We start from the raw sequence: 21726 nt of genomic DNA, 5'->3' as shown, positions 1-21726 counted from the left end.
CATTCATATTTGTTGATCAATTTGTTCTATGTTCTTGATTTCAATGCCTCTTGTGTCCTCTCATTGTGTTTTATCCTCCTACGACTTTGTACATCTTGCTTTGAGAGAGCTCTATAAATAAATATGTATTTGTAGTACCTCTCCATACTTCGGTTAAATCAAAGACAAGCTCGTGTATATCATATATGTATGCAAATGTCTGTATGTGTATATGTGTGGATGTATGCATGAACATGTGTTATAATCCTTAAAGTAATAGGTGTTGAAAGTTCTCCAGAAACACAGGTGTAGCCATGGAAGATTACATACAGACGGACAGGTTACAGTTATTATTTTTATGGTTTACGTCTACCAAAGTGCAATACCTGAACATGGCTAGCAGGGCGACGCCGGTGAGGCTACGGGTGAACTCTTGCAAGTCTCCATCAGTCAGCCTTTGACACTCAGGAACCAGCGTGATCCAGCTGGGGGCAGCGTGACGTTCCCGATGCACACGGCGCACAACACTCGCCGGGAGCCGCTGAAGCACGCGCATCAGTCGGGACTGCAGGCAAACACACACACACACACACAAACCCACATTCAACATTGGCGTTATCACCAAGAGACACATTCGCACAGTCTGCCGTAAACAGATTTGTGATATTGCTCTTTTCTCCGGCAGTTGTGCATTTCATTATTGTGTTGTTAGTGCGGAGAGAGCCAGCCAAGTCCTGAACGGCAAGTTATAAATCAAAGGAGTGTGACAGCCGGCAGCTGAAAATGTGTGTGTGTGTGTGTGTGTGTGTGAAAGAAAGACTTACTTGCCAGCGACCATGATTGGAGGGATGGTAGAAGGAGGCAATGCTGTTGAAAAGGCAGGTCAGCTCCTTCTGTGCTGGGTTTCCTGGTCCTCCCTGCACAGATTTGAATCAGGTATTTCCCATAATTAAGTAGCAAAGACATATATAATTTTAATGTAATGTAATTATTTTTCTTAGGAGGTACCAGAAGTGCTGTGATCCACAACACCAAGTGCCCGATGTCATAGTAGTTGGTGAGATACCGTGGTGCCACCATCTGGCTGACCCCAACTGGAATGTTCAGACTGCGCAGGATCCTGGTGAAGATCTGCACACGTACAGTGTAGAGTTTCACCTCAATCACAAGTCCCCGAAGAAATACATCAACACATCTACTGCTGCTGCTAATGACTCACTGTGGGAATATAAGGGGTCCAGTCCACGTAGCCGATGTCATCGTTGGCGAGGCGAGCAAATAGGTTCACTAGGTGCTGCCAGACAACGTCAGACAAACAATCACTGCGAGTACAGAGAACCTTCCCAGAAGTGAAGGCTGCCATTTAAAATATGAATTATAGCCAATTTGAAAAAAAGAAGAGATGTTCATGAAGAGATGAAGTGTGTAAACAGCCAGGCCGCATCGGGCCAGGAGGCTGCGTAAAAGCAGAGCGGAGGCACAAAGGGAAAACCGCTTCTGCATGCCGAGTGGAAACCGCCAACGCTTCATTAACATTTCAACATTTCAATCATCGTCAGGAAATGTGTGTCATTCCAAATGACTGTATCCATGATTAGGAAACTGGAAAACTGCAAAATTCATTGCTCAATCATTTAAAAATGTTGTTAAAAACCAACCACTTGCAGTTGTAGGTTTATACAGCGATTTGAAAGGTGGAATTTTCATTGATTTCAACTTCATCTACCTTTGCTGTTTCATATAGACTTTAACTTTCAAGCCAGTGAAGCCAGTGAAGAGTGAAGTAGGTGTCAAAAAATATATCTTGTGGGGACATAAATCTGTTTACATATTCACATTGTGGGGACTCGTCTTTTTTGGGGGGGACAAAATTGGGACAATTGAATATCCCCATCGAGGTACTCATTACATTTTTGGGGAGTAAGGTTGTGTGTGTGTGTGTGTGTGTGTGTGTGTGTGTGTGTTTGCGTCTCACCCCTTCCCAGCGTGGCTGATTTTGCACTGATATCCAAAGACTCATTAATTCATCAAACCACAACCTGAAAAACAAATGCACAAAAAAAACCACACCTTTATATTTAAAGCCACTGACACACATACCTAAAGCTGAATTCCCCTCATCTATCTCCAATTCCCCAAAATATGAACTCCCTCCTTCCTTTGTCAATTCTGGACGAGAAAGAGAAAAACTGAAACAGAAAAATAGAGTGTTAAAGATGATGTATTGTGGAAACTATACGGAAACTGCGGATGAATCCAAGACTAAATCCAAATGGCTTGCGAAAGAACGAATACACTGAAGAATGCGATGCAGTGAAGAGGATCGGTAAGCTGGACGCCATGAGGAGTGATGAGGAGTGAGAAGAGAGAGGGGCAAAGGTTCTCCAAGGCAACAAAACTATTAGCAAAAACAAGGAGGGGGGGGGGGGTGTGCACTGCTAACGCAAGAAGAACATTATTTATTGAAACTCCCAGGTGCAAAGGTGTACACGCTTACAGAGCCTGAAAATGTAGTTATCCATGACACATGGTCATAAGATTCAACCACAATACGTGAAGGTATTAAGATTTAATAGTCTCAGGACTGAAAATGGCATTCTGCTGAAAGAGATTGTTCTATAAATAAAACAAAGGGTCATTTGAAAACTTTATTAACCCTTTGTGTGAGCTCTGGCCAACACAAGCTGCACTTACATATTATATGTATAATATAAGATTCTAGACAGAGTCATTCAAGTTGGCCCACTTACTGGAAGCCCTGGCTGTGTTCCTCCGGGGGCATGATGGTTGGCAGGAACAGCTCCATGTTGCTGATGGCCTTCTGCATAACCATGTCAAACACGCACAGCAGGGGGCGCCACTCATCCAGCATCTCCTTGGTGGACGACGCGGGGAAATACCTGTGAAATTCCCCAAAACACGCGCAGCAAAGACAGACGCGAGCACAAATAGATGTAGACAAGCAAAGACAGAGTGTTGATACAAATACACACATTGATCTAAAGCACGCAGCTCAGCTGGAGATCAAAGCAACACATTATCTGGTGCACAATTGCATGATCACAGAGGATGCGACTTACAGTCTGCAGCTTTTGATCAAAGCCTTCAAAATGTGGTCCACTGAGCTGCAAACAAGCAGAGAGAGGAGGGTGTGTGAGTTTGGGAAGGAATCCTGCATTTACTTTCTTATGAAATCCATATGTCTTTAAACAGGATTTAAAAAAAAACAGCGTCAACATCCGGGCTGCAACATATTTCATTGTTTTTTTCAATTATTCTTTTCATCAATAAAAGCCTAAGGTAACATCTAAGAAAGGCTTGTTTTGTCTGACCAGCAGTCCAAACATAACAGAACGAGAGGGAGCAATATAAAACAGAAAAAAGATAGAAATCCATTTCCGAAATGAAATAATGTTTGGCATCTTTGCTCGATAATTGAGTTTTCTTAACCATTATATATTTAACGTGTCAGGCCACTGAGCAGCTCCACTGGAACTGTTGGTTGTTAGGGATTGAGAGCCCACAACAAATCAAGATTATCAGAGTTTATTTCCTGTTAACGGACGAATCAATGTACTGACTAATCGTTGAAGTACTATTTTACATATCCACTCTCTACATTTTTTAGGAAAGTGTCATGAGGACTGTCTAGTTGTGTGTTTGTTTCGCCTGGCCTGCCTCTCCCCACACCTGCCACTCTCTACCTGTCCACTAGATGGCCTCGCGCCTTCTCACTGGTTTCCCGGTCACCTGACTCACCTGCTCACCTGTTTCCACTTTACCTCATCAGCCCTGCAGTACATATACCAGCCCCTTCTCCCCCAGTCACTTAATATTGCTATTTGTGCACCATGTGTTGCTTTCCTGCCTCTTTGCTCTCTGATCTGGAATCCTTACCTGAACCCTACAACATTTCTGATTACCTCCGGATTGTCAGTTGCGTCTGTTTGGATTTACTATCCTTGCACAGAAGCTTTTGCCTCTTCACTTTTGTCAAGAAATCATTGAACTGCCCGTCTGCGTCGACTTTCCCTTGCTGCCTCTCATGCTCCCTCGTGACAGAAGAGGTTAACTTTTGGGTTTGGATTATAATTGTAATAGAGCTATAGTAATGTGAATGATACGCCTATTTGCTTTCCTGCCGAGAGTTTGATGTGAATATTGATACCACTGTCATGTCTGTGCGGTAAATATGAGCTACAACCAGTAGCTTCATATTTACAACCAGTAGCTACAACTTTAGCCCACTAAAGTTTATTTTGTCGCCTATTGGACAGAGCCAAGCTAACTATTTCCCCTCGTTTCCAGTCTTTATGCTAAGCTAAGTTAGCTGGCTACTTGCGGTAGCTACATATTTACCATACATGCATGGGAGTGGCATCAATATTCTCATCTAACGCTCTGCAAGAGGCAAATAAGCTTATTTCCCAATATGTCAAACTTTTCCTTAATCCAAATGGGTACTTAGGATAAAGTTTAGGTTGGCGGTATTTCTAAAAACAAAATAACTGGGAATAAAATTGGTATATTTATAGAAGTACAGTAACAGCATTTCAACGGCTCCCTGCTGGTCAATGTTAAAGTACAACGTCATACTTGGGGAACCAGACGAGTCCAAGGTGCTCCGTTTTGGAGTAGACGACCCTCTCGTACAGAACATAAAGCGGTCGCCACTGCAACTGTAGGTCATCCCTTGACAGCAGTTCCTTCTTCCTGTTTGAAAAAGAAGCCAATTATTGACTGGCCTGCTTTTATGAGGGTGTTGCAGGACTTCAGTCCAAATCTTTTGCTATTTACACCTTTTTGGAAAGAAAACCCCCAGTCACGATAAAATGATGGTAATAACGATGTTTTGAAGTGAGAAACTACAGGGTGTCTGAAAAAAGTCTGTATCTGTGGGAAAATGAGTCACTACCTCAAAGGCTGCTCTCAACATGATGACTGCTAACTTCCAGATGTGTCAGCGAACACAGCACTGTGATTCTTTGTATTCAAAAAAGCATAGCTGGACTGACAGCTGCAGACATTAGTAGTTTGCAGTTGTGGACTCAGACTTAAGACACGGCACGCAGTGAGGTGACCTTATGATTCTTGATTTTTCAAACACCCTGTTAAGCTTTTAAATTGCACAATAACTGATGAGTGCTTTTATTATGAGACTACATTTTTTTTAATCCTCCTGAGAAACTTTCACATGGCTGTCTGTGTAGTCCTATTACTTTGTGAAACAATTTATATAGGAATAAATTCCACAGGTTTCCACAGCCTCGCATTCCTCTTGTCTCCTCCTTCGTTCATCTAACATATGGAACAGACTCTCATTGGGGAAACTTTTAAATTGAAGGAAAGAAGAGACAGTCGGGGAAATGCGAGGGATGAAAATAAAAAGAAGCCAATTGAGACCTGATGCGTGATGTTGAGTATCAAATTTATCTCTCAGCTGTGAGACCTGGCACTTAAGGTATGTTTAGCCCTAATCTTTCTCTTTTCAACTAATGGAAAACAATCAGACAAATGACATCACATTAAGCTGTTTTATGATGGATGTAAAAATCATGGAAACAACTGGAGACAAATGGGACGTGATGAATGCGACCGAGAATATCCTGCAGTCGCTAGTGATTTAAGATACAAAAGCTGGGAGTTAAGATGTAGGTCGGGGCTTAAAGAGTAATAAATGTACTGTTAGGCTAACATACTTCAATGATCTTTTGTGTGTGGGTGTGTAACTTAATACATTTAATTATTGTACTGTCTTGTAAATCCATTTTCTGCTACTTTAAACTTTTACTGCATTACATTTCAGAGGGAAATACTTTTTACTCTTCAACATTTGGCAGTTGTGGTTACTAGTTTTATTTCAGATTGAGATTATAAATAAGGCTATAAAAATCTTTTTGGCTTGTTGGTCCTTACTAAAAAGACGTCTCGTTGGGGCCCCATGTCACCTTTCAGATGTCTCTGAGTTAACAGTTCTACCAAAAAGAGAGATTTCCTTTCTAATCTTCTAAGTTAGTTTTGAGGGCTAAGAAGTGAAATTTCCAAATATAAAAGAACTTAGCTATTTCTTCTTTCCCACACCATATTAATCATCTAATGCCCCCCTTATTTATTGTGTGACCCTTTGAGAAAGCCCAAACCCTAGGTTGGAAGACACAGGATAAAAGTTAGAATTAGCTCCATCTCAAAGTTAAAAAGGTAAAACAGTAAAATGCTGCTTACATGACTACTTTTACTTTTGATACAGTACTATTAAGTACAATTATATATATATATATATATATTTTTACTTTAGAAGGATTATGAATTAAGAACCTTTACCTGTAATGAAGTATTTTGTTTGTATTTCCTCCGTCCCTCACAAACAAAATTACTTTAAACACTATTCTAGATGCGTTTTTGTAACGTTATTACAAGACTGGAAAATGTCTTTTCAGATGTTTAAGAAACACGTGGATTTTGCAACCACTACAAAAATATACATGCAGTTGATATTGCTGTAGCCTAAAAATCCGACTGAATTCCATTTCAATTTTCACTCTATCAACACAGACAAAATCTCAACTGGGCAGCGATTCAGGCTAATGTTGTTGTCCATCTCAAACTAAAGGTCTACCACAACTTCAGTGTTGCCAGACACTTTCTTTTGATAAAGTTTTAAGATTGAGCTCTTTTTAATTGTTTGCTATTTTCTCATTTATACCCCTCTTGCACCTACTTGAGTGAATACATATCACTTTGTTTAATTAGATGCAGATGCAACATTTTCTATAATTGAAATAACACATTCAGAGGATAGTGCAGCCTTCGTGGAGATATCTCTGCTCTCTGAGTGCTTTCTAATTTACTTTTGTTTTTCTTCTCTCAAGTCTGCAGGTTGTTTTAAAGCTCCAAAATGGCAGGAATCCAAATGGCAGAAGGGTAAGTGAAAAATCCACTTCAACACGTCATGGGGCTCGACATCGGTACACCATTTGTAGCACAGTGATGTTTGCCAACCGCGCTGCTCTCTGATCTCATTATACTAAAGGACACCAAAGGGCAAAAAAGGCTGCAGATGCTGGAACCAACCACCTCAACTGGCTTCTTTTATTCATGCGAAGGAGCTGCAGCTCTCCCAGCTTCATTACCTTATTGTTGAGGGTGAGGAAATCAGATGTGCCTCGTGCATGTGTGGATGTGTTTGTGTTTACACCCACTTGAGAAGCTGAATGAGCAGCCTGGCGTAGCTCTGCATCATGTGAGGCTCCAGGTTTGGCAGCGTGACCAACTCATAGAGCAGCTTGATGAAGAGAATGTGGTCCTCCTTACTGAACCGGCAGCCGTACAGCTTAAGAAACCTGAGGGCAGAGGTGAGGACAGGTTACCATCCAGGAGCAGCAGATCACTTCCTGCTTCCTGCCGCTGACCCATATCCTCAAAACACATTAAGTGCACAGCTTCAGCGGCCCAATGTCTCAACATGAAACCTTGAGTATAACCTCTTGAATCTGAGTTGGTGCAAAGTGGACAAAGCTCAGTCTTTATTCAAAGTTGCATGATCACCTTGTGCTCTTAAATCTCCTCTTGAAATGCTCCTATAATGTTGTAGTACCTAGTACCCAATAGTTGGGTTATAAAGTCAACATGTATTATAGCTGTGGCCACCTGTAAGGAAATGCTGACACACTACACAATGTAAATCAAAGTAATTGAAATGTGACAAATAATATTACACATTTGTAAAGCTTATTTTTTTATTATTTACGGGGGATTCTTCACCTGGCCAATTTTGGGTCTAGAAACTTTCAGAAATTGTTACACATATTTAAGAGAAATGTACATTTAAGGAAATGTGTTTCATTTCCAGCCTAAAAACTGCTATACACAGACCATTATTATGAATCCTAAGTGAGTAACTATGGGTTTGGCTTGCTGTAGCTTGTTTACGGAGCTGGCTTCAACACTTACGAGAAGAGTTTCCTGGACCAGAAGGCGACCCCGGGCCACAGCTCTCTGAGGAGGACAGCTCTGGACAGGTTCGCTTTGATTTCCGTCAGCAGCTCCGTGGCCTCCCGCTCCAACCGGTCGGAGTACGGCAGCAGGCCGTTATACACGATCTCCTTCTGAGGGACAAACCCGGCCATGTCCCCATCCACAGTCATATCCCACTGTTATGTCAGGTCACCTTTCTGCTGAATGCGTAAAAAAAAAAAAAAAAGGTACAGAAACCCCCGTTCCCCTTTCAATCTAATGAATGTTGCGCCTTCTGAGAAGCGCTCTGCCGAAATTGGAGGTGTAATAATCCGCTGTGTCCAGCGACCAGGCGGAAGGCAGGCGATCACAGGGGAAAGTGTGTCACGCTATAATTGAGCTGTGCAAAGCCCTGAGCGCACGGAGGGCCCGGTTCCGCTCCGACTTGCAATGTCAGGTGCTGCGTCACCTCTCACTTCATTCACCCCGCTACAGGTATCCACCGGCTGCCCACGCACGCAAGGGCTTGTGCACCGGCCGTGACGCACGACAGGAGGTCCGACAAAATGACTAGCCCACAGGTTGCTGAAAAGGGCACGTTACTCTGTGGGTCCGGCTTTGATTTCAGCACCACTGAGTCCAATAAGTGAAGGCTTTGATACATGAAGGCTTTCATGTGTGGGCTAGGAGGAAGCCTGGAAGGCATCATTCTGGACTACAAGTCCCAGAGGCGCTGAATGTGTGTGCTGCAAGCTAATCTGCAGACTAATAGGATGATCTGATAACTGGATTAATGCGCCACTGTTCTACTGACCCAATGTGGCTGTTATTTGGTACACACTCTGTCTGTCTGGCGCCTTTAGCGAATCATCACCTACCTCTATCGGAAAAGAAAACCTTTTACTTGTAACTCCACCATGCAAGCTAAGCAGGCAAAGTCATGCCTGTGTGATTTGGCTGCACACCACAAAAGCCATTATTTACCTGTACACTGACTTTAATGTGCCAGTCCCGCTCATGATATCCACGGCAAAACCTTTGTCCCCGACCTTCTCCATTCTTGCAATGCTGTGCACCCTTCCATGTAAATCCATTTACTTTAAGCCCATGTAATTCTCTGACCACTGCATGCTTAAGAGCGGTGCGGCAATTGCAGGATATTGGCCTGCTCACAGCCGAGGGCTTAGAGCATAATGCGCAAGCCCTTTGAGTTCTCTGGTCTGGTTACTTTCAGAGAAATGGGACAAATTGCTGCAAAAGCTGTCTGATTGCATACAGTGTTCTCAACCCTGCCTTCTGCAGGTCTGTCCACCGCAGTCCTGCAACATTTAATCAGCCTCACCTTTCTGAAACATAGCGCGTGCCCTTTATTTTAACACTCTTCTGTCTATAAACACAGGGCAAGACTGACGGAGTCACAGACTTTGAGAGATCCCAGAACAGAATGTGTCTCCACACGGCATATCAGTCCAAGAGTGTTACGCTGGACTTTGCCAAGCAATCTCACCCAAGTCTTTACCTCTGGTCTTTTGTTCTGCTTCTCAGAGCAAGGACAGCACCTGCTTTCACTGTCTCCATTGCTGAACCACTTCCAGGAGGAAACATGTCTGTTCCAATATTTGTTCTTCGTTGTGACATTTCTAGGTATCTGGGTATGTATTTGTATGCATGGGCACAGGCGCTTGCATGTGTGCACATGCATGTGTGCACACATCTGTGAGATTCATTATTCCAGGAGTGGAGTCCACAGATGGAAAATATGATTCAGGATGATGATGCCGCTTTGACTCAGCAGGGAGACGACCAAACAGGGAGAGCGAGGGAGACAGAGAGGGGGGGAGGAAAGTCCCAAAGGGAATAGATGTTTTTGAATTCCATCAGCTTGCTCATCTTTACCTCATGATCTTCTGCAGGTAGAAGAAAAAACAGTCACGAGCGCACACACACACATACACACACACACGCACATCAAGCTTCTCGTTTTCATCAGGGATTTATGGTGATGGCAGTTTTCTCGCTCTTAAAATATTGGAAAAAGTCAGGCAGCCAATAAGTGTGTGTGTGTGTGTGTGTGTGTGTGTGTATCAACGTGCAAGTGCATGTTTTCGTGTGTGTCTTAGTTTGGAGAGTGAAGAGTGTAAGTGATGTGTTTGGGAAACCTGCATCTACACACACACACACACACACACACACACACACGCACGCACACACACACACACACAAGTTTCTTCCATCCAGCTGGGTTTCTCGCTGGGAGATATGCAGCCCAGTTCATCGCCAGACAGACGGGTAATATATGGCTCCTGCCTCTCACACACACACACACACATGCGCACACATACACACACTCTCACTCTCAAACAAATACCTAACCATATTAGAACTTTCTACAGAACTAACCGAGCTGTCTGCATGTTCTTCACTCAGACTTCCCTCGCAACAACCTCTTTCCAACCTATTTCTTTTGGACTACTGAGGAAGCTGTGCTGATGAGCCTCAGTCCGGTGAGAAGGAGACAAGGAAATAAGGAAGAAGACGAGGAGACAGACATTCCATCAAAGCCCCTGTGGAGCTGCAGCGTGGATGAGACAACCAGCGGTGATTTCTAATCGTGGAGAACGGCTGAACAGCGAGGAGTACGCAGGTATGCAAGGTTAATTCCCTCTTTATCTTCTTTTTCTTCTTCTTATATCTCCTTGGCAGCAGTCCTGCTTGTATTGTGCAGTTGTGTAGCGGTATAGGTGGTGTATTTCATTGTGACTGCGTATGTGATTTATGTGTACAGGAATGAGTCCGCTGAGAGGTTTCCCCTGGCTTTTGATATTCCTCTCTGCAGCAGCTGTGTGTTCAGGTACCACACACAGTATAAAATGCAATCAAATATATGCACAAATACAGTTTCCTCACCTCTTTTTCTCCATCATTAACTTAAGTATAAAACCTACCACAGACTTCACACATGCTTGTGCCTCCTTTACAGGTGTGGGTGATGCAAAGGTCGACAATGTGTCGTCAGAAGTCTGTCGTCATCCATGCGAGGAGCTGGTGGGCTTGCTCACCGAGATCCACAGCCTGCGTATTGTGACCAGTAACCTGCTTGAAGACCTGGAGAGAGTAGTAAGACACACAAATACACCAATGCGCATGTATCATCTGCATGTTGGGCATTTTTTTGTTAATGTTACCTCTCTGATGCTACGTTTTTTGATATGGCATGACCAGGAAATTGGATTTGAGCTGAAAAACAATTTAGAAAATTTTATGGAGATTTTTAAAATGCCCAATAAAGGTGTTACGTGTAACATTTTAACATCAGTAAAGCATTGTTCTCATTTTTAGTGATTGAATAAACAATTACAGAAAGCACTGTCAAAGTCTACCAGTGTCTTCAATGTGCTTTAAATTGTATTTGACGGGGTTGAGTTTTATGGGAAATTTGCGTGACAAGACCAACCGAGAGTAGCTCTTCTTCCAGAGCAAATGGAACAAGCAGCAACATCTTTTTTTTCTGGCAGGAAGCCCTGTGGTTTGTGGTAAATGTCCTGGTGATTTTTGAGGGGGAAAAAGCATGCAGAAAGAATACCATCAGACTTAAAATGTTGGCTGCTATACTCCACTCAGCTGCCAATCTACTTACATACAACAGATCTCTGTATACTAATAAAGGTCAAATCTTGATACACTAGAGACCATATTGTGATGGGATGACACCAGCTGGAACGCCAAATCAGGCCAAGGGTATAGAAAGTGGGGGGCAATGGCCCCTTCCCCACATCTTACCCCCCTGCTTCTGGCGCCTTTGGTCAGACCACACCCATCTTCGAACTCTGTCTTCATTTTGATCTCAACTACACACCTGTAAAGTTTCGTGACTGCATCCTGCGTGGTTGTGATGCTATCGCAATGACAAAATCTGTCCACAGATATAGAAACACCTGGCAGAGTACTCAAAGCCTCTTCTGTGGTAGTTCCTGCTACAGTAGGTGTCTCCAGGACCACGTTTACCTTGATGACACACACAGACTCACAAGGGGAAAACAATACCAGCCAAAATATAGACTTTTTAAAATGTAGTTCTGATAATGATTTTTCTGTTTTTGGATTCTCAGTCAAAAGAAAATGAAGAGATGCGGATATCTTTGGCTGAGCTGAGCAATAACAGCAGCAACAACAGCAGAAACTGGAAAAGCAGCAACAGGAGCAGCAGCAACAGCAGCAGCAACAGGAGCAGGAGCAGCAGCAACAGCAGCAACAGCAGCAGCAACAGGAGCAGGAGCAGGAGCAGCCTCAGCGGTGGCAGCGGTGACATCAATGATCTTGACAGAGACGGGGAGATCTGGTGTATGCAGGATGGACGGGTGTACGAGCAGGGGGAGGACTGGGAGGTTGACAGCTGCACCTTCTGTGTTTGCCAGGTCAGTGTTGAACTACTGTTGCACTCTGAAATATTAGTAGTGAAGTGTTTGCTGGGAGAGTGCCATGCAAGTCTCGTTGATAGACAACAGACTGAAGCATGACTTGCTTGGGACTTGAAAGTCATAACATTAAGTCTCAAGGTTTGACTTTGACTGTTAAAATCCTGGAACAAAAAAAGTCAAAGAATCCTACGGCTGTAATATTGATGAGAAGATTGATCCCAGCCTCCAGAGCGGTATCAGATCTAACTCTTGGCAAGAAAGCGAATGAGCATATTTTCCACAATTCCTTACAAATCTACTCACCAGTGTGGGAGATACTTACCGTACGTTTCACTTGTATCCAATGTGGTTTCATTTATTTTCAGAGCCGCCTTTGTTAGTCTCCGGTATTTCATGCTTGCTTCATCCTCCACTCTGTTTCATGCCAGTTTCTCTTCATAGAATGTCATTAGTTTTGTCAAGGATGGATTGAGGGAGTAGCCAAACTATGAGCCATGACAGCATACCATTCATCATTAATCTGCAAGGACTGGCATTTAGCAAAACATCTGGCTCAAACTAACACGGTTTGGCAGATGCTATTGTTTAAAATGCTGAACGTGTGTGTGTGTGTGTGTGTGTGTATATATCTTTCTCACCTTGAGTAGGATGGAAAGGTGATGTGTCAGCAGGTGTCTTGCCCTCCTGTATCCTGCATCTATCCATCCTTTATCGAAGGAGAGTGCTGCCCTGTCTGTCTCAGTGAGTGTTGTTTGTCTGCAACTATGATTTAGAGCTGACAACGTGCGTAAAGAGCACAACATTTGACAAAGGCATACCGACGGTGTATGTCTGTGCGTGGTTTTAAAGATAATGAAAGTGGCTGGTCCCCGTGGTCTGAGTGGACCCACTGTTCGGTCACTTGTGGACGTGGAGGGCAGCAAAGGGGCCGATCCTGCAATGACATCAAGCCGTCCTGTGCCGGCCCGTCAGTCCAAACCCGCAGCTGCATGCCGATGAAGTGTGACCGCAAGGGTAGGACATCACTCTGCACGTCTCATCTGTCACACGTCCTCAGTCTAATTTGTTTTGTTTTTTTGTGATTGATTGGCCAGTCCGAGGGAACAAATTGAATATTCCACGAAAGAGCACCAAAGTGTGGAACTTCAGATAAATGGATTTTTGAGATTGGAATCATAATTGGAAACATATTGTTGTATACACAGTGTGGTGCCGTGGTGGTCTGTGTTGAATTCTGCTCAGAGACTTTTATACTAAAAAAAAACCTGGACTTTTTACAATCTTTATGTGCTTGTTTCATATTTAGCGCGTCCTGACAGGAACTGGAGCCTTTGGTCTCCTTGGTCTACGTGTACAACCACATGTGGACATGGCAGCATCACACGGGTTCGTCTCTGCAACAACCCTCCGCCCCAGAAGGGGGGCAGAGGGTGCACGGGCAGCGCCAGGGAGAAACAGCCATGCAACAATACACTCTGCCCCGGTGAGTTTACGCATACACATACACACTGCAATGTGGTACTTAGCTGGCTTACAGGTAAACAATGTCTTTGTGTGTAGTTGCTGGAGGCTGGACAAGCTGGACTGAGTGGTCACTGTGCTCAGAGTCGTGTGGCGGAGGTCTTACAAGTCGCCAGCGGGAGTGTTTGAACCCCGCACCTCAGCACGGTGGCAAGCCTTGTGCTGGAGACGCTGTGGACTATGAAGCATGTAACAAACAACCATGTCCTATAGGTAAACTGAACCCAGTCCACAATCCTCAGGCTGTAGCTACATCTAACTGTGTAAGCAGATATTATCCAATAAGTAGGCTAAGCCTCACATACATGCAAAACCTCATCATTTTTTATTGGATGATTCATATTTTCAAACAAAGAAAGGATTAAAAAATAATATCCCACAGCGATTCTTCTGCCTTTATTCAATTATCAAGGCTTAGGACGGGACAGACACATTTTTCAAATATAAATGTGATCTTGGACTGTTCCTTGCCTTTATATGCACATTTGTGTGCTTTTTCCAGACACATGTTTGCTCTCAAATCCATGTTTCCCTGGAGTGGAATGCACATCACACAGCGATGGATCATGGGAGTGTGGACGTTGTCCGTTGGGTTTAAATGGAAACGGCACTCACTGTGAAGATGAGAACGAGGTAATAACCAATCACTCATCGGTGCTCAGTTAAACTCTTAACCTCAATGGCCTAGCGTGACAACATCTACGATATGCACTGACACCTGAGATTGTAACTTGGCATGGGGCGATATGAAAATGTCATGTCATTATCCCGATAATATTCAAAATATAATTAAAACTCAAATTGCCCAGTGTTTAGGGAGTGTTTGTTATCGCAAATCCATGGTAAAATAATGTATCGTCCAATCCCAAGTTGTACAGTTATTTTTTTAGAAGTTTCTCTATGGTCCTACTTAATCACCTTTGCACATCATGCATGATTCTAAAAGCTTTAATGGGTCAGAGTTCAACCTCCAGCCTGTAACTGAAGGCACTGGATCACCGAACCAGACATGGTGTCCATGTCGAAAGAAGTAAATCTTGTCTAGTCTGATCCTGTACACATCAGCTGTCACACCTTTGTATTTACTGTTGGTGTTTGATATGCTGAGCATGGTTAATCCCTCTATCTCTGCAGTGTGAAGTGAAGAGCGTGTGTGTCACAGAGTGTGTAAACACAGACCCCGGCTTCTACTGTCTGCCCTGTCCTCCTCGCTATAAAGGCACCCAGCCGTACGGCCTCGGACTGCAGGAGGCCCAGAAAACCAGGCAGGCACGTGTTCTCCTCTTTAAATATACTTTTACTTTCGTGTGAAGTACTTCTCCTCTCTTTGCATTCTCAAATATTTGTTTTTGTTGTAGGTGTGCGAGCCATACAATCCTTGCAAAGACAACACACACGCCTGCCACACGTATGCTAAGTGTGTGTACCTGGGCCTGGCGTCTGAGGCTTTGTACAAATGTGTGTGCCCTGTCGGGTTCGCTGGCGACGGCTTCCTGTGTGCTGAAGACTCTGATCTGGACGGCTGGCCCAACACCAGATTAACCTGCAAGCAGAATGCAACCTATCACTGTCAAAAGGTAAAATAATAACAAACAAAATCTTGATCTGCTATGCTGTGTTGTGATTGGAAGGGATTTCACTAAGCTGAGTTGTGATTGGCTGCAGGATAATTGCCCCACACTACCAAACTCTGGACAGGAAGACCTGGACAAAGACGGACAGGGAGACGCCTGTGACCCCGATGATGACAACGACGACATCATAGATGAGAGGGTGAGACTGTGGCTCAGATGAGGAGTAACTTTCAGGAGTAACTTTCTTAAAACCTGCAAATATTCACATCCCGTGTGTGTGTGTGATCTAATGTGTGTGTGTTTGGCACAGGACAACTGCCCGCTGGTGTACAACCCCCGGCAGTTTGACTCCGACAGAGACGGGGTCGGGGACCGCTGTGATAACTGTCCGTTTGATAGCAACCCGCTGCAGGCAGACACGGATGACAATGGAGAGGGAGACGCCTGCAGCATTGACATTGATGGAGATGGTAAGAGCAACGCCAGGCCTGGAACATGCACTTACTTTATCCAACTATTACAGACCTCCATAATTATGCACCGACAGGTAGCTCAACTAAATCAGTTCAATTCAACTTTATTTCAGACACATGGGTCCATATAAACAAAGAATGAATAGATACAATAAGATGACGCCAGCACCGAGGTATAATCATTGCAGTTCACAAATCCACAGTGATTATAAGACATAGAGACATTTGTTCCAATGCTTCCAAAAACAAGAGGAATACATTGTGTCACTTTTTGTTGGCTTAGTTAAGGCCATTATTATTCATTTTTTTGATTCAATTAATCGACATTCATCAATCGATTGGTTTTGTTGTCACTTTCCATGGGGATCTATGAGCAAAAATATCTTTTATGTATCCATCTATAACCCTGAGTCTTCACCTTCACTGACGGCCAAGACGACTGTTCGGAGCCGTCTGAACTGCTAGCTTGACGTTAGCTTGTCGACTATAACTCTCAGTTGCCCTCAGTAACACGGCTACTTCTATGTTCTTACTGTCTTCTGTTCAATAGCTCAATATCCTCTTAATATGACACATTCAGGAGGTCTTTCAAAGATCTTGTGTTAAAAGTGGATTTAGTGTTAAGTTACACTTTAAATATCAATGCAATACTACATATTTCACCCCAAACATTGTCCTGATTTATAGTGCTCTTTGTGTTTTGTTTTTATGTGTAATAGAGGGTTAAAAGCCAAACAGCATGCCATTTATCTGGTGTGTGTGTCTTTCTCCAGAGGTTCTGAATGACCGGGACAACTGTCCCTTCGTCTACAACACTGACCAGAGGGACACAGACCTGGATGGTGTTGGAGACCAGTGTGACAACTGTCCCCTTCTGCACAACCCACTGCAGGTTCCCAAACAAACCCACAAATGCTTAAAAGCACACATATATCTGCTGGGAAAAAAAAGAAGATATTTTTCATATTGATGGTGGCAGCGTTGCCTCACAGAACATCTGGAATGAGGTGTATATTTTACCACAGGGATCCAACAAATCCATTCTAACAATTTATTAGTGGCACTTGCAATAAATCAGGAGGATGGATGATTTTTCTTTTAAATACATAAAAAGGAAATCTTGGAGGTCTGTGCAGAGAGTCGGTGTGCTGGTGGAGGTAAACGTGTGATTTAAGAGCGTTCAAACATATCTTGTGTGTGTCTGCAGCTTGACTCTGACAGCGACTTGGTGGGGGACATGTGTGACGACAACGAGGACATCGATGAGGACGGCCACCAAAACTCTATGGACAACTGTCCCTACATTGCCAACAGCAACCAGGCCGACCACGACAAGGACGGGAAGGGAGACGTCTGTGACCATGATGACGACAACGATGGTATCCCCGATGACCGGGACAACTGCAGACTAGTGCCAAACAGGGACCAGCTGGACTCTGATGGTCGGTGTTTCTGCTATTTTAGTTTCTAATATTTAGGCGGGACATTTATACAAAACAAACAAAAGCACCTATAACAACTTCTAAAAATGAATCAGTATAACTGAGAATATCTCTGCAGATGTAGTAAAATGCTGATACATTTGCTGTCGCATGAGAAATATATATTTTGTACGATTTGCTATAGATGGGTTTTGCAGCCATGCAGTAAAATCAGTCCAGAATGTTTCCAGTCATCTAGATCATGTTAATGTTGGACATCAACACAAACAGGTTATGGCTCTCAGTCGTGTAATTAATCATAAATAAAAGATTCTTTAATTCATCCACCATCATACAAGAGTTTCTCACATTTGCACATTAACTCTTCCAGTTTTTTTTTTCTCCTTCTTGATAACAATGACTCCAGGGAATCACATCTCTAATTCTTCTCTCTTGCAGGTGATGAGAGCGGAGATGCATGCTTTGATGACTTTGACAATGACAGTATTCCAGATGCGCTGGATCCATGTCCACTGAACCAGGATATCGGGTCTACAGACTTCAGGAAGTTTCAGGTTGTTTTGTTGGACCCTAAAGGCACCACGCAGTCTGAGCCTCTCTGGGTGATCCGCAGCCAAGGCACCGAGCTGCTGCAGACGGCCAACTCGGACCCTGGCATCGCTTTAGGTGAGATTAACTATCAAAAAAAAAGAACACTTAACCCCTAAAAGAGTATTGTATATTAATAATAATATCCTTTTGTTCAAACAGGATATGACAAGTTCAGCGCAGTGGACTTCAGTGCGACATTTTATGTGAATACCAACCGAGATGACGACTACGCAGGCATTGTGTTCGCCTACCAGTCCAGTCGACGCTTCTATGTTGTCATGTGGAAACAGGTGAGGTTTGAATGCGGCCTTTTACATTGATGATCAAAACTTCTACCCATCTTTATACATCTTCAAATATCTCTTTGACCATAATCTCCTTAAAATGTCTCTTCTATGCACTAACACTTTTTAAATTACAATTCTCACCGCCAACAAAAAGTACATGAAATAAAAAGACTGTGCGGTGACGTTCCTCAGCCGTGTACAAAAGTCACTCACTTTTATCCTCCGCATTCTTTCTCTCGTTCCACGAGAGCAGGTGTCTCAGGCCTACTGGGAGAAAAAGCCGTCCAAAGCTTTTGGCACAGCGGGAGTCTCCATTAAACTGGTCAACTCCACCACAGGACCAGGAGAGTATCTACGCAATGCCCTGTGGCACACGGGGAACACCAGACACCAGGCATGAATCAGTCACTTTGGCTCCTTATTTCGTGCCCGTCATAAATCACACTAAATGTCTTGTTCGAACAGATAGACCTTCTCTAAAACAACCTTGAACACCGGCTCAGTAAATATCAGATACTCAAGCACAGCTTTCTCTCTCCCCCCCCCCCCCCCCCCCTCCTGAGATCTATGTGTGTGTGTCTGTTTCAGGTCAGAACATTGTGGCATGATCCCAATAATATTGGCTGGAGGGACTACACAGCCTACCGCATGCACCTCATCCACAGACCCAAGACTGGGTTCATCAGGTACAATGACATCATCATATAAAGTGTCATTTCTTATCACTGGAGGATCTAACAGTGGTTAGATTTATTCAAGAAAGATTCCTGAATGAGAATAGCCCAAAGATATCCAGCAGTTGTACATAAATTACTCTTTTTCCTTTGTGTTTTCTCATTATTACCTGGAAAACATTTCTCTGTTAAATACAGTGGTTGTATGTATTTCTATAGGCAAGGATCACAAACAGGACATTTAAGATACAAACCTGTAGATGTTTTGAGTTAAAGTATTCCTCTCTTGGTTGCGTCTCCTCCCTGGAACATGAATTTATATATTTTCATATTAGCTGTCATAAACCACAGCTGAATTATGATTAAGGAAACCACCAAGATGTGTGGTCTTCCTTAGAGGAACAACAGCTCCTCCCAAGTGAAATACCTCATTCGCAGCAAACATGCAAAGACACTGGTGTTGTCTTTTAAGTCCCACATTTGGGACTCAGTCAGTACCAGTTCGGTTAATGTAATTTATGTGGTGAAGCATGCAATCTGGTGAATAACTTCTTAAATTTGTGAAAATCACATTTAGTGCCAGCTTTTTGAAGAACAAAAAAAAAACCCACAGATGTGCTTGCGCTCGAGGATATCATCAATCTCCAAGAGTTATTTTATGATAACAGCGTAATTCTTACTTTCTTTGTTGTTTTTGGTTCTCCTCAACCTGCCACAGCTACTTCTATTTAAGTTAAGATTCACATTAATGGACTTTGTGCTGTTTATGTGCAAATGGAGAGAGGATCTACATCATCAGTGCTACAGTGAGGTTTTTTTAAGCTGACAAAAATGAGAGGAAAGAGAGCAAAACTGTGACATGCCAAGCCCAGTTGGTCATATAACAGAAATACTCTTAAATAAGTCTCTCTCAGGAGATGCAAGCAAGGCTGTGTTGCATTCTGGGTACTAACTGATTATTGAATGTGAGACTGAAGAGAGGCTCCTGCTCTTTGTTTGTGAAGGACAAACTCACATTGATATATTGTTGCTACGCAGCTCTGTTGTAACTGCTTTAAATATAGCTCCGTTTGACGTCATGTTCGCAGTTTTGTTCAGCAATAAATGTTCAAATATGGAACCAGAAGGAAAATACATGCAGAAATAACAAAATGTATGTTAATTAGAACGTTTTGTATAAAAAAAGTTATCCACATGGTGGTGTTGGCTTTGTTGCGTTGCAGGGTGGTGGTGTACGAGGGCACGGGGATTTTATCCGACTCTGGGGCGGTTTACGACCACACGCTGGCTGGAGGCAGGCTGGGGCTGTTTGTCTTCTCTCAGGAACACGTCCTCTTCTCAGACCTCAGATACGAGTGCAGAGGTAAGAAATCCTGTCAGAACATCTGGAAGAAGTACTCAGACCCATAAGTAAAAGCACAATGTCACATTATTATACATTATAATATGACTACAATATTGATGCCAAACTATTTGAACAAGAGATATATAATAATTTTTTTTTTTTTTTTTAAAGACATCAAATGTGATTGTGTGTTGATGTGAATGATTGGGGTAAAAAGTACAATATTGCCCGCTGTCCGCTGTCCTCCAGCGTTTAAAAACAGTTTATCTTAAAAAAAATAAAGTGTGCCTCCGATATCTGTGACCTGTTTTTCTTCTTTTCCTCCTCAGATAACTGAATTATTTTCGTGTGATATTCAGGAAGCTCTTCAACAACCCACCAGAGATCCACGTTGATTTCAGAAATTCTTAATACAACTGAGAGAGAGAGAGAAACCAGGTGACTAACTGATAGCCGCGGCTGGACAAAGGCTAAAACTACCAGTTAGTCATCATCAATCTATCAGCTTTTTATTCGACGGTATTGTATTGTAAGACTCAGACAGCATCTCTAATGATTGTAACTTCTCTTGTTTTTTTTATTTGCTAATAGTTGTAAATAATTATTTATTGCCAGATATGAAAGGGATTGATGGCTGGATATATACATGATGGCGTAAGTAGAGAAGCACTGTGCAAATGTCTGGTGGTAACTCATCAATAAAACACTTTTTTTTTCAATTGTTTTTTTTTTCTGAGGAGTTATATTTCACACACTATTATGGAAATGTGGTCTCCAGCGCCCCTTAGTGGTGAAAGTAATAACTACAAATGATGAGCGGAAGTAATTTATTTATGGAGTAAACAGTAAAAATACGCCATTATGATTAAATGCATGCGTTCAAACTTAAGTAAAAGTACAGAGGTGGCCATTGTCAACAAAGTATATTACATTATTAAAACTTAAAGTACAGTACAGAATGGCCCCTGTCAGTGTTTGCTGTAAAATCTTAACCTCAGCTGTCAGACGCATGTAAAAAGTACAATGTTTTCCTCTGTAATTGAAGTACACAGCAGCAGAAAATGGAAACACTTATGTAAAGTCCAAGTAACTTAGTAGCTACCACTTGGTAAAGGAAATACAAATTCAATTGATAACTTCTTAATATGATAACACTAGATTAATGAGTAAACATCCTGGAAGAACTTAAGAAACCCAAACTATGTATTTCAGGAAAATGCGTATTATGAAATCCCTTATAAATAATTCATTCATTGTATTGTTTTGGTTCCTTGTCTTTGTCAGCTCTATTTTTTTAAATTATCTTACATCACTTTCATCGTCTGTTTTGTGTAACTGTAAAAATAAAAACTTTTTTTTTTTTACACTAATAAATCTGTCTCCTGAAAAAGTTCACCTTGAGTTGAGCTTCAGGTTAAAATAAAATCTTTGTCATGACTCAAAACACTAAACCTGATAAACCGGTTGGA

General features: G+C 42.6%; 2 protein-coding genes across 2 annotated transcripts in view; one reads left to right on the top strand and one right to left on the bottom strand.

Moving 5' to 3' along the window:
* The window catches only part of LOC142951417 (proteasome activator complex subunit 4B-like), a 29235-nt gene extending 20711 nt beyond the window's left edge, over positions 1-8524 (bottom strand). Inside the window, exons 1-10 of the mRNA XM_076092928.1 lie at positions 7930-8524; positions 7179-7319; positions 4576-4692; positions 3060-3104; positions 2730-2879; positions 1955-2018; positions 1199-1273; positions 988-1110; positions 804-896; positions 366-544 (exon numbers count right to left, since the gene is read on the bottom strand). Coding sequence (XP_075949043.1) covers positions 366-544; positions 804-896; positions 988-1110; positions 1199-1273; positions 1955-2018; positions 2730-2879; positions 3060-3104; positions 4576-4692; positions 7179-7319; positions 7930-8123 — 1181 coding nt within the window. The 5' untranslated portion in view covers positions 8124-8524. The remainder of the gene's footprint in view (positions 1-365; positions 545-803; positions 897-987; positions 1111-1198; positions 1274-1954; positions 2019-2729; positions 2880-3059; positions 3105-4575; positions 4693-7178; positions 7320-7929) is intronic.
* A 4653-nt stretch (positions 8525-13177) lies between these two features.
* Positions 13178-21713, top strand: LOC142951342 (thrombospondin-2-like). Its single transcript, XM_076092839.1, has 15 exons — positions 13178-13364; positions 13657-13833; positions 13911-14084; positions 14374-14504; positions 15006-15140; positions 15230-15448; positions 15537-15644; positions 15756-15915; positions 16692-16810; positions 17126-17360; positions 17799-18026; positions 18111-18241; positions 18492-18632; positions 18827-18924; positions 20136-21713. Exons 1-15 carry the CDS (start codon positions 13178-13180, stop codon positions 20320-20322), a joined length of 2430 nt encoding a protein of 809 aa, XP_075948954.1. The 3' UTR covers positions 20323-21713.
* Positions 21714-21726: the final 13 nt, after the last annotated feature.

This window comes from Anarhichas minor, unplaced genomic scaffold, assembly GCF_050575085.1.
Source record: "Anarhichas minor isolate MPS153535 unplaced genomic scaffold, ASM5057508v1 ptg000017l, whole genome shotgun sequence".
NCBI classification, from domain to species: domain Eukaryota; kingdom Metazoa; phylum Chordata; class Actinopteri; order Perciformes; family Anarhichadidae; genus Anarhichas; species Anarhichas minor.
Note: the sequence above shows the minus strand (reverse complement) of the source record. Positions and strands in the feature narration are given on the sequence as shown.

Bases quoted from the DNA above. Each gene is read 5' to 3' on its own strand.
- LOC142951342 (XM_076092839.1), top strand. From the start codon at position 13,178: ATGTCTGTGCGTGGTTTTAAAGATAATGAAAGTGGCTGGTCCCCGTGG. The intron at 13,834-13,910 runs GTGAGTTTACGC...CTTTGTGTGTAG, and splicing joins CAACAATACACTCTGCCCCG to TTGCTGGAGGCTGGACAAGC. The intron at 18,242-18,491 runs GTGAGGTTTGAA...CCACGAGAGCAG, and splicing joins ATGTTGTCATGTGGAAACAG to GTGTCTCAGGCCTACTGGGA.